The sequence below is a fragment of the Pezoporus occidentalis genome, unplaced genomic scaffold (genome assembly GCF_034315485.1).
Source record: "Pezoporus occidentalis ecotype Australia unplaced genomic scaffold, CSIRO_AGI_Poc_V1 ctg175, whole genome shotgun sequence".
Lineage (NCBI taxonomy): Eukaryota > Metazoa > Chordata > Aves > Psittaciformes > Psittacidae > Pezoporus > Pezoporus occidentalis.
Genome location: NW_026913586.1, coordinates 1,560,810 through 1,573,770, shown reverse-complemented (window position 1 = coordinate 1,573,770; position 12,961 = coordinate 1,560,810). Strand labels below are relative to the sequence as shown.

The following is a 12,961-nucleotide window of genomic DNA, read 5'->3' as shown; positions in this document are numbered from 1 at the left end:
GTGGTTGTATCTGTGTTACGCTAAATCCTGAATTAGCTGAGTATCAGAGAAAATGTTCTAATGCTGTGAAAAACTGGATGTCTGTGTTGCCATCACTTGACTAATGTATCTCAGTTTCATCCAACTTAAAAACTATAAACAATTTTACTTGGTTTTAACTCTGATCTTAAATTGTTTTCTTTTTCTTTCCTGTTTTTTCCATTTTGGTGTTTTGTGTTTCATCCCTTACACCATAGCTACATCTTTTCTGCAACTCTTCAGTTGATACCGAGTTTCATTTTTTGTCCCCACGTATTCTTTAGGCCACTTGTGAAATGTTTCCTCTGAGCAGTTTTCTTACCCCTGTCCCCTCCTCCTTATTTGCCTAAAATGATTGAATTAAAATGTACATTTCTAGTCTATTTGTATTGCATCTTTGTTCTTTCCTCAGTAAACTAGTTTGTCTAATTTCCTTTCTGAAGTTCAGCATTTTATTTTCTCCTCTTTATACTGGAAGTGGTTGTTCCCTTGAGGTAAATGACGCAACATTCTTCACTATAAAATAGTGCTTTTGTGGTATGTTTCCCAGAATGATATTCAAAATCCTCTTGTCTGACAGTATGGTAGGTACAAGATAAAAATGCATGTAAGACATTCCCCCTCCTTCAAGTATTTGGTCTTGAAATGGTCAAGCACAGCATTTTTAGCATTCTTCTGCAGTGTAAGTAATGCTAAGGCATGGATTCACTTCCCCTTCAGAATAATGCAAACACCAATAAGTCATGATTGTGTAACTGGTTTGTGTCTCTGTTTCTTAAGATGTCTGGGTGACTTTAGTCCTGGCCTGTATTGCTGTTTAACTTCCAAATCACAGAATCCTGCCAGGCTTCTCAAATGATGTGCCATAACCCTGAACAATAACCTTGAAGACATTACATAGGTTAAACGCTGATGAAAAGCATCAGTTTTAGTTTGCATGTCTTCTCAGAGATTTGAGAGGAGAAGCAAGGAAGGAAAACTGTTGAAATCGCAGAGGAGAAAATTTAGTTGGAAACAGGCAGTGTGAAAGTTTTAGTGATCATTAGAGGTGTCCAGGCAGGTAAGGCTTTGGTTCTTGGATGGGGGAGAAGTGAAGGTCAAAACTGTCTTTTAGTTGTAGTAACCGTGCTATTTACGCTTGTGTTCCTTTCCATGTCTTTTTAAAGTTAACCCTTTTTTCCCTCTACCTTGGTAACTGTTCCCTTTTTGATTTAGAGTTTTTCTGTGAACTCTCGAAGACACTTAGTAATTTTAGTTTAACTATGGAAACATGAAATAAGTTGTACCACCAAACCTGATCTGCAGATAAGATCTACAGATAAGGATGTCTGTGTTTAACTAATGCATCATGTTAGAAGAAATTTCTTCAGTGAAAGGGTAGTCAGACACTGGAACAGGCTGCCCAGGGAAGTGGTTGAGTCACCATCCCTGGAGGTATTTAAAAGATATACAGATACTGACATAGTTTAGTGGTGGACTTGGCAGTGTTAGGTCTACTGTTGGACTTGATGATTTTAAAGGCCTTCTCCAACCTAAATGATTATATGATTTGAGATGTCATTCGCTGCTTTTCTGGAGCACTCATTAAGTGACATGCATCTGTCTTACTGTATTGAGTTACATCCCAAGTTCCACTGCTGCTTTTCAGGTGATCTGGACTAATAAAGTTCAAATCTAAAAAATATTAACATGTTTGCTGTCTCATATGGCAATGTAGGAGAATTAAATTCGTAACTCACTTTGGTCATTCAAAATATGTAACAATGCCCAGTGAATAATTTTCTTAGGTGTTTCTGTTTGTGTCAGTTATGTTTGTTAATTTTTGCTACCTGAGGCTGTGAAACTACTTTAATTTAAATGAAGTCTTGTGACATTGAGGCAGACCTTAAAAACAAGTGCTCTGTGCAGAGGTGCCAATGAGTCTTCAGGTCTCATGCTTTCAGAAAAACTGACATTTTGTTAATTTTGTTTCTTTGTTAGAATTCTTCAAAGTCAGTTGATCACTTCCTGGGGCAAGGTGTGAATTTGGATATTATTTGGGTTCTATTGTAATTGAATAATTATACTTAAGGTTCATTGGTGCTTGAGTGGTAGTTTGTTGTGTGCCTGCAATGAAGGCTGAAACTGGTTTCATCAGCTTACTGCTAAATAGCTGTTTTGGAAACTGCCCATTAGTTACTAGAAGATGATAGAGGAAAACTTCATGTATACGTAACTTTTTACACACACACATACACACATGTATATCTGATGTATAAATGTATATGCTGTGAGCTTATAGATGGAGAGCTTTAAGGGGAAAGAGTAGTAAACTGCTTACAGTACTGAATGACTTTTTTATTGTGTACAGAAGGATGTTTTATTTGTAGCAAGAAGTTTACCTAAAAATGTGTCTTACCCTTTAGGATGGCACCAGAAGTAGCAGCAGTAGAAAGAAAAGGTGGCTATAACCAGCTCTGTGATCTGTGGGCAGTTGGAATAACTGCTATAGAGCTTGCTGAACTTCAACCTCCAATGTTTGACCTGCATCCAATGAGGTTAGTAAGGGGTTGGTGTGTAAATACATCTTTGTAACTAATCCACTTGGAGTAGCCACTGTGTGTGCTTGTGGTGTTTGTGCATACTGCAAGGGCATTAAGCATTCTGAATGTACATGGTGCAACTGGTAATAAGTCTTCCTGGTGCATAAATGTGTAATGTTGGTAGCATCTTTTAAAGTGAGGGACTTCTTCCTGCCAGCTAAAGAATGTATTTAATAATTCATCTTATATGTATTGAAATGTAAACCACAGAAATAGGGTTGGGTTGTTGTTTGTTTTTTTTTTTCCAGGGCACTTTTTCTAATGACAAAAAGCAACTTCCAGCCTCCTAAATTAAAGGACAAAATGAAATGGTAAGTACTCTTCTGTTTCAGTAGATAATGTTCATTTATTTCACTTGGTATCTGGTTCTAATGCTTGCCACTTCATTTTACAGGTCCAATAGTTTCCATCATTTTGTGAAAATGGCACTTACAAAAAATCCTAAAAAAAGACCTACAGCTGAAAAGTTACTACAGGTATAAATTTATTAGTGAGATTTTTTTTTTTTAAGTTACAAATTTACAATATGCTTAATAACAGTGGTTGTAATTTTAATGTGTTTTTGTCTTTCAGCATCCTTTTGTTACCCAGCCATTAAATCGGAGTCTTGCTATTGAACTTTTGGATAAAATGAATAATCCTGATCATTCCACTTACCATGATTTTGATGATGATGATCCTGAGGTATGAATATGTTTAATCATTAAATCAGATTCATAGAATCATAGAATTAGGTTTTGATAAAAGTAAATTATTATGATACATTGAGCCACAGAATGTTGCGTGATCTGGAATAGTCTCAAGGGTTGCTTTTACTTTTGGTTGTGCTGCTGTGTTGCGTGTAGAAGCATTTACCAAAATTCATTAAATGTGGGGAGAGAAGCTCAAAGAGAAAGAGACGTAAACACTTTAAATGTTGTTTACTGGTGTCCTTCGCAATTTTGCAACAGTAAATACGAAGGACTAGTCCAGTCCTGGGTTCTGTCATGCATTCTGTTTTCTGTTTCTTTGTGGAACTGTTTCCATCTGCAAATTGTTTTTCATCTGCAAAGAAAGCATTTGTAAAAATAATTTTTACTTTTGTAAAACTTGTTCTTTTAGTCCTAATTTACTTTCTTATGAGGATAATGATCCTGTAGTTATTCTTGTAAAATGGCTTGCTGTGTGCTTCTTGCAGATTCTTTTCCATCTTGGGATAATCTGAAACTTGATTTCTCTTGGTGGTGTTAAAGGAAGAGTTTCTGATTTTCTGCTTTAACAGCCAAGAAAAAAATAGCATGCTTATGTAAGATGATAAACAGTGCAGGACTGAACTGTTTCATAAATAAGAGAAGACAGATAGATACTCTGTTACTGCATCCTGTCTTCATACTGAAGCATATGTTAATGAAGTCTTTCCAAATGTTTACAGTTCCCTAACTGATAATGTCTTTTGGGGGTAAAAAAATAATCCTTTTGACACAAATGGCATGGATTCATTAATTGCATACTTGTGTTTTACTTTTCATATGGATAAACTAGTCTAAAAATGCCTTCAAGCGAAAAGAAGCTTTAAAGAAGCAGCTACTGTGAGATAATTTAAGATTTTACAAGCTAAATGAGCTTATATCCTTTCAAAGAGCAGTGAGAAGTTGACATGAATCAACGCCTTTGAAAGGCGTTGAAATGAGGGTGGTGAGGCCCTGGCACAGGTTGCCCAGAGAAGCTGTGGCTGCCCCATCCCTGGCAGTGTTCAAGGCCAGGTTGGATGGGGCTTGCAGCAACCTGGTCTAGTGGAAGGTGTCCCTGCCCATGGCAGGGGATTGGAACTGGATGAGCTTTAAGGTCCTTTCCAGCCCAAACCATTGTATGATTTTGTGATCAAGTGTATTTTCCTTAGAAGCTGAAGTAAGTAAATGTAGAAAGAAGCACAAGTGAAATAGATCTCTTTTGTATTGTAGAGTGCAATGCTTACGTACTTCCTGAATGGGAGGAAGGGAGAGGAAGGCATAAGGATTGGATGCATGAGTAATGATTGATGAATAAGGATTTTAAAAGCAATTGCACATAGTGGAACACACTTCATAAATTTTTCTGTTGAAATATTTAGGGAAGTTAAACGCACAAGAAAACACTTAATGTGGTTGATTTTTATGTCAGTGTTAAGAGAAAGGTGTCTGAATCCCGACAGCACTGGAGAGCTTGGATTTTCTCATCGTAAACTCCAAGGATTAGGTGTCCTTCAATTCTCTCTTCGGTGTGATTGAAAGCTCTGGGACCTGTTAAAGTGATATTTCTGTAGAAACCAGAAAACCAAAGCTTTCATGAGCTGTTGTAAGAAGAAGGGTAGCTGCTTTCAGTGTGTTTCCTGTGAGCGAGCTGCTCAGATCAGAGTCTTCTGTGCTTTCCTGGAAATTGTACTGAAACCCTAATGTGCCGTTCCCCCGTGTCACTGATAGATCTTTCCAGTTAGAATCTTGATCTTTATTTTGAGCCACTGAGGTGGAGAATCTCTTTTCCTTCCTGTATGTACCCTTCATTTCAGTACCCATTTTATTGACATGTTATTTCTGGGGAGAAAATGAAAACAACCCTGTAGCAGTGATCAGAGAATGCATATTTCTGTCATTTATCAGTGAGCTAGACTGGCTAAGTGCAGAGGACAAGCAAGCTACTTGCATGTCTTTTGATAAGTGTTTTTCAGTTCATTTGTTCTTTATGTTGCTGAGGGTTTTCTTGCTGTGTTTGCAAGCTTCTGTACTAGGCATAATGGTACTCCATCATTGTTCATCACACATCTGTGAGCTCACCAGTGAGCTTCCATCATAGTTAACTGTGATGATGGGTCATTTTCACTGGCTAGGCAATTTAGGTGTCTCTTCTCATTTCTCCTCAACCATGTTGCCAGATTTTCATTAAGGCATTTAATCCACCTGAAAAACAAGATTGCTAATGACACTTGAGAAAGCATTTTATTTGTAATAAGCAAGTCTAGAACCCACCTCTGAATAAAGCAGGTGATAATGAATTATTTTATGTGTCTTGAGCAAGGTCTGAATTTCAGAGGAAGAATCCTGCCACAGGTAGAGCAGTTTTTGACATTGTGTTGTCTCCTATAATAAACTGAAGGGAAGGAATAAGAAGTGTGGATGCTCCATTTTTTTTTATATATATGTGTGTGTATATGTATGTGTGTATATATATATACATACATGCTTGCTTCAATTAGAGAGGTAGCTGGAGCCATTAATCTGAACTTGAGGATTGACCACTCCTTGTTCTTGTGGCAATCACCTGGATGCGTTTATCAAAAATTGAAAGCAATAAATCATAGTACAGCATAACATGGTACAGACAGTACAGTGAGAATCTTAAGCTTCACACATGCTTCCCAGTTTGGAGTTTTGGTTATTTGGGATGGTGGGTTGGTCGGTTCTGGGGGGGTTTTTTAGAGGCTGTACAGGTTTTCTGGCTATTGGTGGTCTTTGAAGGCAAGTCTATTGTCCACTGTGGTGACAGTCCTTTACCTGTTTTTAGGGGATGCTGTCTGTTACTGCTTGGATAGTCTGCAGTCATGTGGGTGAGGCAAAAATTAAGATGTGAATTTGCCAACTGTTTGAGGATTGCCACACTAAATGTTTAAATAAACTTGGAAAAATGTGGATTGTTTAATAACAAAACTAAAACATGTGATCAGATTATTTGGGTGTCATCAGAAAGGTCTCTTATAGATACAGTCATTGTTCATTTGGTAGCAGTATCTGTAATTGACATTTTGAATATTTTTCTCTACCCCAACTCATGGAGGACTTCATTTGGTTTTCCATTTAGTCAAACACAGGATATCCATCTGGGACTCTGCTTTCACTCCCTTAATAATAAACCTTTGGATGTTGAGAACTGACTGTTCACATTTCTGTGACAGTGACTCTCATGATGGGTGTGATAGCAGAAAAGCTTGCAAAAAGTAAAATGCGCATGTTTTATCCTTAGCATGTTTTGGAGATAAGATGCTCCTGAGATATGTATCGTGATAAATATGCCATTTGGGCACAGTTTTAATGTCAGGAAGTTATCCTACATTCCTTTGTGCTCTTGCACAGTTCAGATGTCAGCTGTTTGTATCAGTTTGTTGTCAGTGTAGGCCTTTCAAGGTGACTTGAGGACTCTGTTCTCATGACTGAAAGATGTGACTCCTTCCAGTAATTCTGTGAACAAGGAGAGGGTGGTGAGAGAGCAGGCTCTGCCTATTGTGTAATAGAAACATCTGTAGCAGGATGCAAGGAGCTCTCATGATATTGCTGCTAAGGCAGAAATGCCCACTACCCCTACTGCAGTTGGGCTCCTGGTGCTGGCATTACAGATGCACAAGCATCATGTGCAAGTGTGCAGTGCCTCTTAACAAAAGATTACATCTTTTAAGAGTATTTGAAATACTGAAGTAGAAAACAGATCAAACCTTGACATGCATCAAGAGCTATAGCAAACCATTTTTAAAGCTTAAAAGAACATACAGCAGACAGACCAGAACTGAGGAAGGGGAGGATTGCCATAAGTTACAAGAAATTAAAAACTGCCCTTGATATACATAAATCCATGGAGAGAAAATACATACCCACAGTCTGTCTCTCTAGTTTCAAATAAGACCAAAGTAAACAAATGGGAGGTGAAACACTCTGTAAATGTGTGTTGGAACATAATATAAAGCAAGGAAGTAGTGTGTGAAGAAAGGGGAGAAGGGAAATAATGCTTTCAGATAATATTTCAGGGATAAACAGAGTTCCTAAGCTATGTGTGGCTCTTTGTGATAATACAGCAGTTGAAGTTCTCCAACTCTGTCATCACTTCGTAGTCAGAATTTGCCATGTGGAGATTACAGTTAGTATATATAAAAGCAAAGCTAACATACCAGCACAGCAAATTTATGACACTATTATGTCAGATTGCTTTAATTAAAAGTTCTTTTGCTGCCACATACTCAACACAAGCATAGCAAATGTGGTTTTCAGACATTACTTGGTCTAACATCATGGAGAATGAACTTTTTTCTAAAGAGTAAGATTTCATTGTAGAGGACTTACTGAAAAAGCACAGTTATGATTTATATTGCTAATTTTTGAGCCTGATTATATACAGAATTCAGATGGTCTTGTACTCTCATTAAGAAACCTTAAGTTACAGTTACTAAGAGAACCTGCAGTAGTGGATGTGGAAAGAAGAGAAAATTCAGCAGGGGCAAAGAAATGAAAGCCAAGTCTTAAAGTTCATGACACTTCATTCTGTAGAGAAGTAAATGGAAATCCAGGGGGAAAAAAATAGAAGTGGAACATAAATATGAAGGTGAATTTGTAGAAATGCTGGCATTGCTCTTGTCACACAGCAGAGGAGTACCAGGAATGCTCCCTTCTATTCAGCTCTGAAAACCTCAGGATAGTGACTTCTTAGGAATCAGTTTAGGTTAGAAGCTGGGAAAATGATTGGGATATCTGAATGAATGAAACACTCCCAGTAAGTCAGATTTAGTCTTAGTGCTTATTTTGGACACTACCAATATCCTTAAAGTGAATGGGGCAAAAAGGAAACATCTGAGCAAAGACCAGTGCTGGCCAACATTGTCTTTATTTACTCAAATCCAGTGTTTGAAAAACCCTTATCTTGAAGCTTGAAGTTACTCTGCAGATAAATTGTCTCCAAATAATTATAATTTTAGGGTGCAAATACACACATGAAATCTTTTTTTTTTTGTTTTGTTTTTGTTTTGGTCCTGCTTGATTTCTTTCTTTCTTTTTCTGATACTGTGCTAAAGAAAGCTTGTACACAAGGTACACAATACTGAGTTTCAAGTGGGTGTGTTTTGGTATTGAAGTGTTTTATTTTTCTCTTCTAGCCTCTTGTAGTGCCTCATAGAATTCACTCAACAAGTAGAAATGTGAGAGAAGAGAAGACACGCTCTGAAATAAACTGTAAGTGTACTTGACAACATTAAATCCTTTAAAGATAATCCTTAATATTCACTTATTTCAGTTGTATTCTAGGTATCTGACACATACAGGAACATTTTTAGCAATACATAAGAAAACAAAACCATACGCTGTTTTGCTTGCAGATATAGGTTCTAAATACTATGCAGAGGAAATCTTAGTGTATAATGTTTGAGCACATTCTTTATCAGCACTTCAGCAAGTCTCACTGTTGCTTCATCTTAATTGAAAGGATGCAGCCTGAGTTCTGATGATTGGTGTAGCTTCATATGCCGCTCCAGCAAGGCTTTTCAGAGTGATGCCAGATACTGCTGAATAACAGAATGGCAGAGGAGGTTTTATTTCCTTCATTTAATATTTTGTTGTAGTTTTTGCTTTTCGGATAGAAACAGGCATGTAGAAATCAGGAAGGGAGGACGTTATCACTGGCTGTTAAGGGCAGACTTCACTCCCCAAATTGTGTTCATTCTTTTGCGTGAATTACATCAAAGTAATACTTGATTTATTTAATATTTGGAGCTTTAGTTATCTTTTCTTAAGCTAAAGTTTAGAGGAAGAGTGTTAAAGAACTGTCCTACAAGATGTGATTAGCTCTCTCCAAACTTCATTCAAGTCTCTTTAGTGCTTGGATATTCACCCAGAAGCACTGGGAATTCACTCCTGGAGCTTCTGGGTGAATCTCCCAGAAGAAGACACCTGGGAGTGAATTCACACAGTGGATGGGGTTTGTTGTGTTTTTTTTTTTTTTCCTATAATTTAGCTGTACTGCTCCTCTAAAGTGGGCACTTCACTGCTCTGTTCGCTGAATGGTTTTCCTGATCCTTCTAATGAGTAGGTTTTGCCTAATTACAGTCCAGCTGAAATTCTTGTTTTCTCCTCTTTAGTTGGTCAAGTAAAATTTGATCCACCCTTGAGGAAAGAGACAGAGCCACATCATGAATTTGTGAGTAACAAGAAACATGGGCTATACTCTGCACATTATTTCCTGCAAATATATGTGGAGGAGAACTCAAAGCTATGTAGCATACTTCCTTAGTGCTACTAAGATTGGTAGCAATGTCATAACATATGGGTCTTAAATTTTTTGATGCCATTACACTATATGCAGCAAGACCCCTTATTTGTGGGTACTGACAGGTTTGATTTATGTGATAAGCAACAGCCCCTTGTCTTGTGGATTTCCTCTATGCTTTATACCTCATTGTCAAGTATATTATTCCCTCTATTTATGGAGTTACTTTAATTGTAGAATTGCTGTGCATACTTAAATGTTTCTCTTCCTTATGCATATATTGACAATGATTGATAATGGAAATAATAAAATTGAGGGCCTGGGAAAGATACGTGCAGTGCTATTTTAAAAAAATGGATTTTGGTGGAATTCTTATTTTCCCCACACAAACAACCTTTTTGTGGCCCTACATCACACCTTGAGCCATGCTGAGCTTGGCAGTTGCTGTATTCTGTTTTGGTGTATTGCCGATGTTTCCATCCTATGCACCCATCAGTACAAGGGGTATGAGAACTCAATCAGAGAGAGAAAAGGTGTCTGTGTTGTCTCACACACAGAAAGCTTCCACTTCTGAATGGTGTCTGTTGCTTTTCACATTTGTGCACATGGGCAGCTTCTTCATGTTCCTGGATAAAAAGGACACTCCTTTGCTCGCTTCCTTCAGACTTCTGTGTTGTTTTTTTTTTCCTAAGGCAGGTGTTAAGTTGGCTTAGTACATAGGTGGGAGGGGCATTGTCTTTGCTCAGAGTTGGTTTTGGGAAGGGTGTGTACCTAGGAATGTACTTCCTCTTTTATGGTCTACAAACTACGTGGGACTTCTGACACAGATTTCCTTGTATTGATCTGTAGTTGTACAAAAATCTCATTCCCCATGCCTAGTCCTTTGGTAGCAGGTCAGCTGGCTCTGGTATATGAGGTTGTATATAATCTTGCTCTGCCTCCACAACCAGCTGACTGGACAGACAGTCTGCAGTTTCTGGTACCTGTTTGGGATGGAGAAGAATAGCTTACCAAATCACATGTAGGACTTAGGAAATTATTTCAGATATGTAATTTAGACCTTGACAAAACTGCGTAACAACATTTGTGAGCCCCGGTTATACAAGTGTTTATTAAATATGGTAATGAAGTCAGTATTTTTACCATAAACCCATCAATTAATTCAAAATGTTTTTTGATCTGATTCCAAGTTATCTTGGCTTTGCTTCCCTGTTGCATTGTTTGGATTATGAAGCGGGTACTACCGTAGCATTGTATAGTTCAAATGATAATGCTTTTGCTCCTTAAGAATTTTATTTATTTATACTTACACATAATCACAATTGCAAGAAGATGGTAACAGAGAAGCTAAAGTTTTAAAAATACTTTTTCCTTTCCTGTTTTATCAGTCACTGACTATACAAACCATTTAGGGGCAATTTCATGGGGCAGAGCAGTGTTTTCATTGCACTTTAGGAAGCTGAGTTGCTGAACTTGGGAGAGATTTTTGTACAAATTTTGAGAGCACTTCTCTGGCAGGTGTTGTCAGAAGGGAGGAATGGAGCCTTTTCCTACCTTGTGCATTAGTAATCAGAACCTTTGCACTTTGGAATCTCGGAAGCTCTTGAATGGTCCAGATTAATGCAGCTAAAAAGGAAGTCTTTTAGTATTGTGCATCCTCGTCAGTTTGCATACTTGAAAGCTGTCCAAAGAACTTGCCTCATATCTCTGCCTATAAGGAAGATCTATAACTGCTTGTTTGAGTCTTGTTGAAGAGGGAAATTAGCTGCTCCACTACTCATTAGAATGAAGCATGCAGACCTGATATGTCCTTTCCAGATAAAACTGAACTTCGATTTTGAAAATGATAATATTGGGTCTGTAGAGCAAAGAGAAAAAACATATGTTGTCATTAAATAGAGAGCCAGTGGGCAATTTAAATTCCCATGTCAAATGCAAACGAGATCTGTTTAGAATGGATGGTCTAGCAAAGAGCCTTAGTACGAAGTGGGCTGAGGGAGAGCTTGTAACACTTACATGCTTTGGGAGAGAAAGTCTTTTAAATGGTGGCAGGAACAAGAGATGCACTTCTCTTCCTCCAGCAATAACAGTGCGGATCCCTTTTCATTAAAGCAGGTCTGACCCTTTTCCTTTAGTCTCACTAAAGCATGCTTAAACTTTATGCTTATTTACTTGTGGGTATGAATGCAAAACCAAAGGACCAAAGCGCTGCAGCATGATGAGTTACTGTTGGTGGTTCACTGAAATGTTGAACTGGTACATGCTTGCCTTTTACTGAGGCAGCTTCTCACTCATTACCACAGCTCAGGTGATGACCAGTAATTCATTGTTTTGGTGTGATTTGTTAATGTTTGGTAGTGTGCCCACACTTGTAGCTGTGTTTTGCCCTCATTTGCACAACTATCTTAAACATGATTTGAGTTTCAACTAGTAGCTTTTTAGCAAGAAAATTTCCCTTTATGTATACATGGCTTTCAGTCACAATATAAATAACTTGAGTTTCTTGATCTCTATCTAACAAACAGCCTGACAGTAGCGATTTTTTCGACAATTCAGAAGAAGTATACTACACTGCAAGATCTAACCTGGTATTTTTCAATTTATGACTTACTTTGTCAGTGTTAGTTTTGTCTCTGTTTTCCTTTTCCAAAGCTCATGTTTTGTTGTGTTGTTGTATTGGTGTTTTCATCTGTGTAAAAGCCATTCAGTGTAAGGATTAGTGTATATATATATATATGTTTCTGTAATGTGGGAAGGAATTTTTAGTATGTGTAATATTGAAAGTTCTTAACCTGTATTTATGTTTAGCTGAACCACTTATAGAAGGAGTTGAGTATTATGCAGTCATGCTAATTTCTTTGTTTAACTGCCTTACAATGCATAACTTGTTAATTTTTTGGAGGGTGATTAAAAATAGAAGAAACATTCTCATATTGTCTGGTAATTCCTTTAAATAGTCTCATGAAAGACTATAAAATTATATAAATGTATCCAATTTCTCCAGGTGGTAATTATATTACAGAAGGAATATACACTTAGTATAAATAAAAGTGGAGTCTTAAGTGTGTTCAATGGCATTTGGCATCATTTGTAGTCTGATACACTTCCCAAATTTTCTCTTACTGCACTGCTAAAACATTTGGTTGTTATCATTGCGGTATAGAAATTATTCTAGAAAGTGAGTCTTCTTATTTCTCTGCTCTTTAGGCATGGTGTAGTTAGAAAAGTAATGCTTTTAAATCTTGAACATCTTCGTCTGCTGTTGGGAAAAGAAAGAAACATTCTGTACGAGATCACGGGCATTATTCTGCAAGCTTACTTTGATTTTTGAGACGTAATACAAGTTTACTTAGGGGAAAATGAAAAACTGGTTTGTTTGGGGAATGTCT

The 12,961-nt window shown here is 37.4% G+C and overlaps 1 protein-coding gene across 10 annotated transcripts in view; it reads left to right on the top strand.

The window, feature by feature from the left end:
* The window catches only part of MAP4K3 (mitogen-activated protein kinase kinase kinase kinase 3), an 80,613-nt gene that overhangs the window by 27,606 nt on the left and 40,046 nt on the right, over positions 1 to 12,961 (top strand). For 8 of the 10 annotated variants that reach the window (XM_062614394.1, XM_062614388.1, XM_062614389.1 and 5 more), the window contains 7 exons: positions 2,424 to 2,555; positions 2,849 to 2,911; positions 2,995 to 3,076; positions 3,174 to 3,284; positions 8,467 to 8,542; positions 9,445 to 9,503; positions 12,098 to 12,160. In XM_062614394.1, the coding sequence (XP_062470378.1) occupies positions 2,424 to 2,555; positions 2,849 to 2,911; positions 2,995 to 3,076; positions 3,174 to 3,284; positions 8,467 to 8,542; positions 9,445 to 9,503; positions 12,098 to 12,160 (586 nt within the window). The remainder of the gene's footprint in view (positions 1 to 2,423; positions 2,556 to 2,848; positions 2,912 to 2,994; positions 3,077 to 3,173; positions 3,285 to 8,466; positions 8,543 to 9,444; positions 9,504 to 12,097; positions 12,161 to 12,961) is intronic. The other 2 variants (XM_062614392.1, XM_062614390.1) reach the window with 1 other exon arrangement.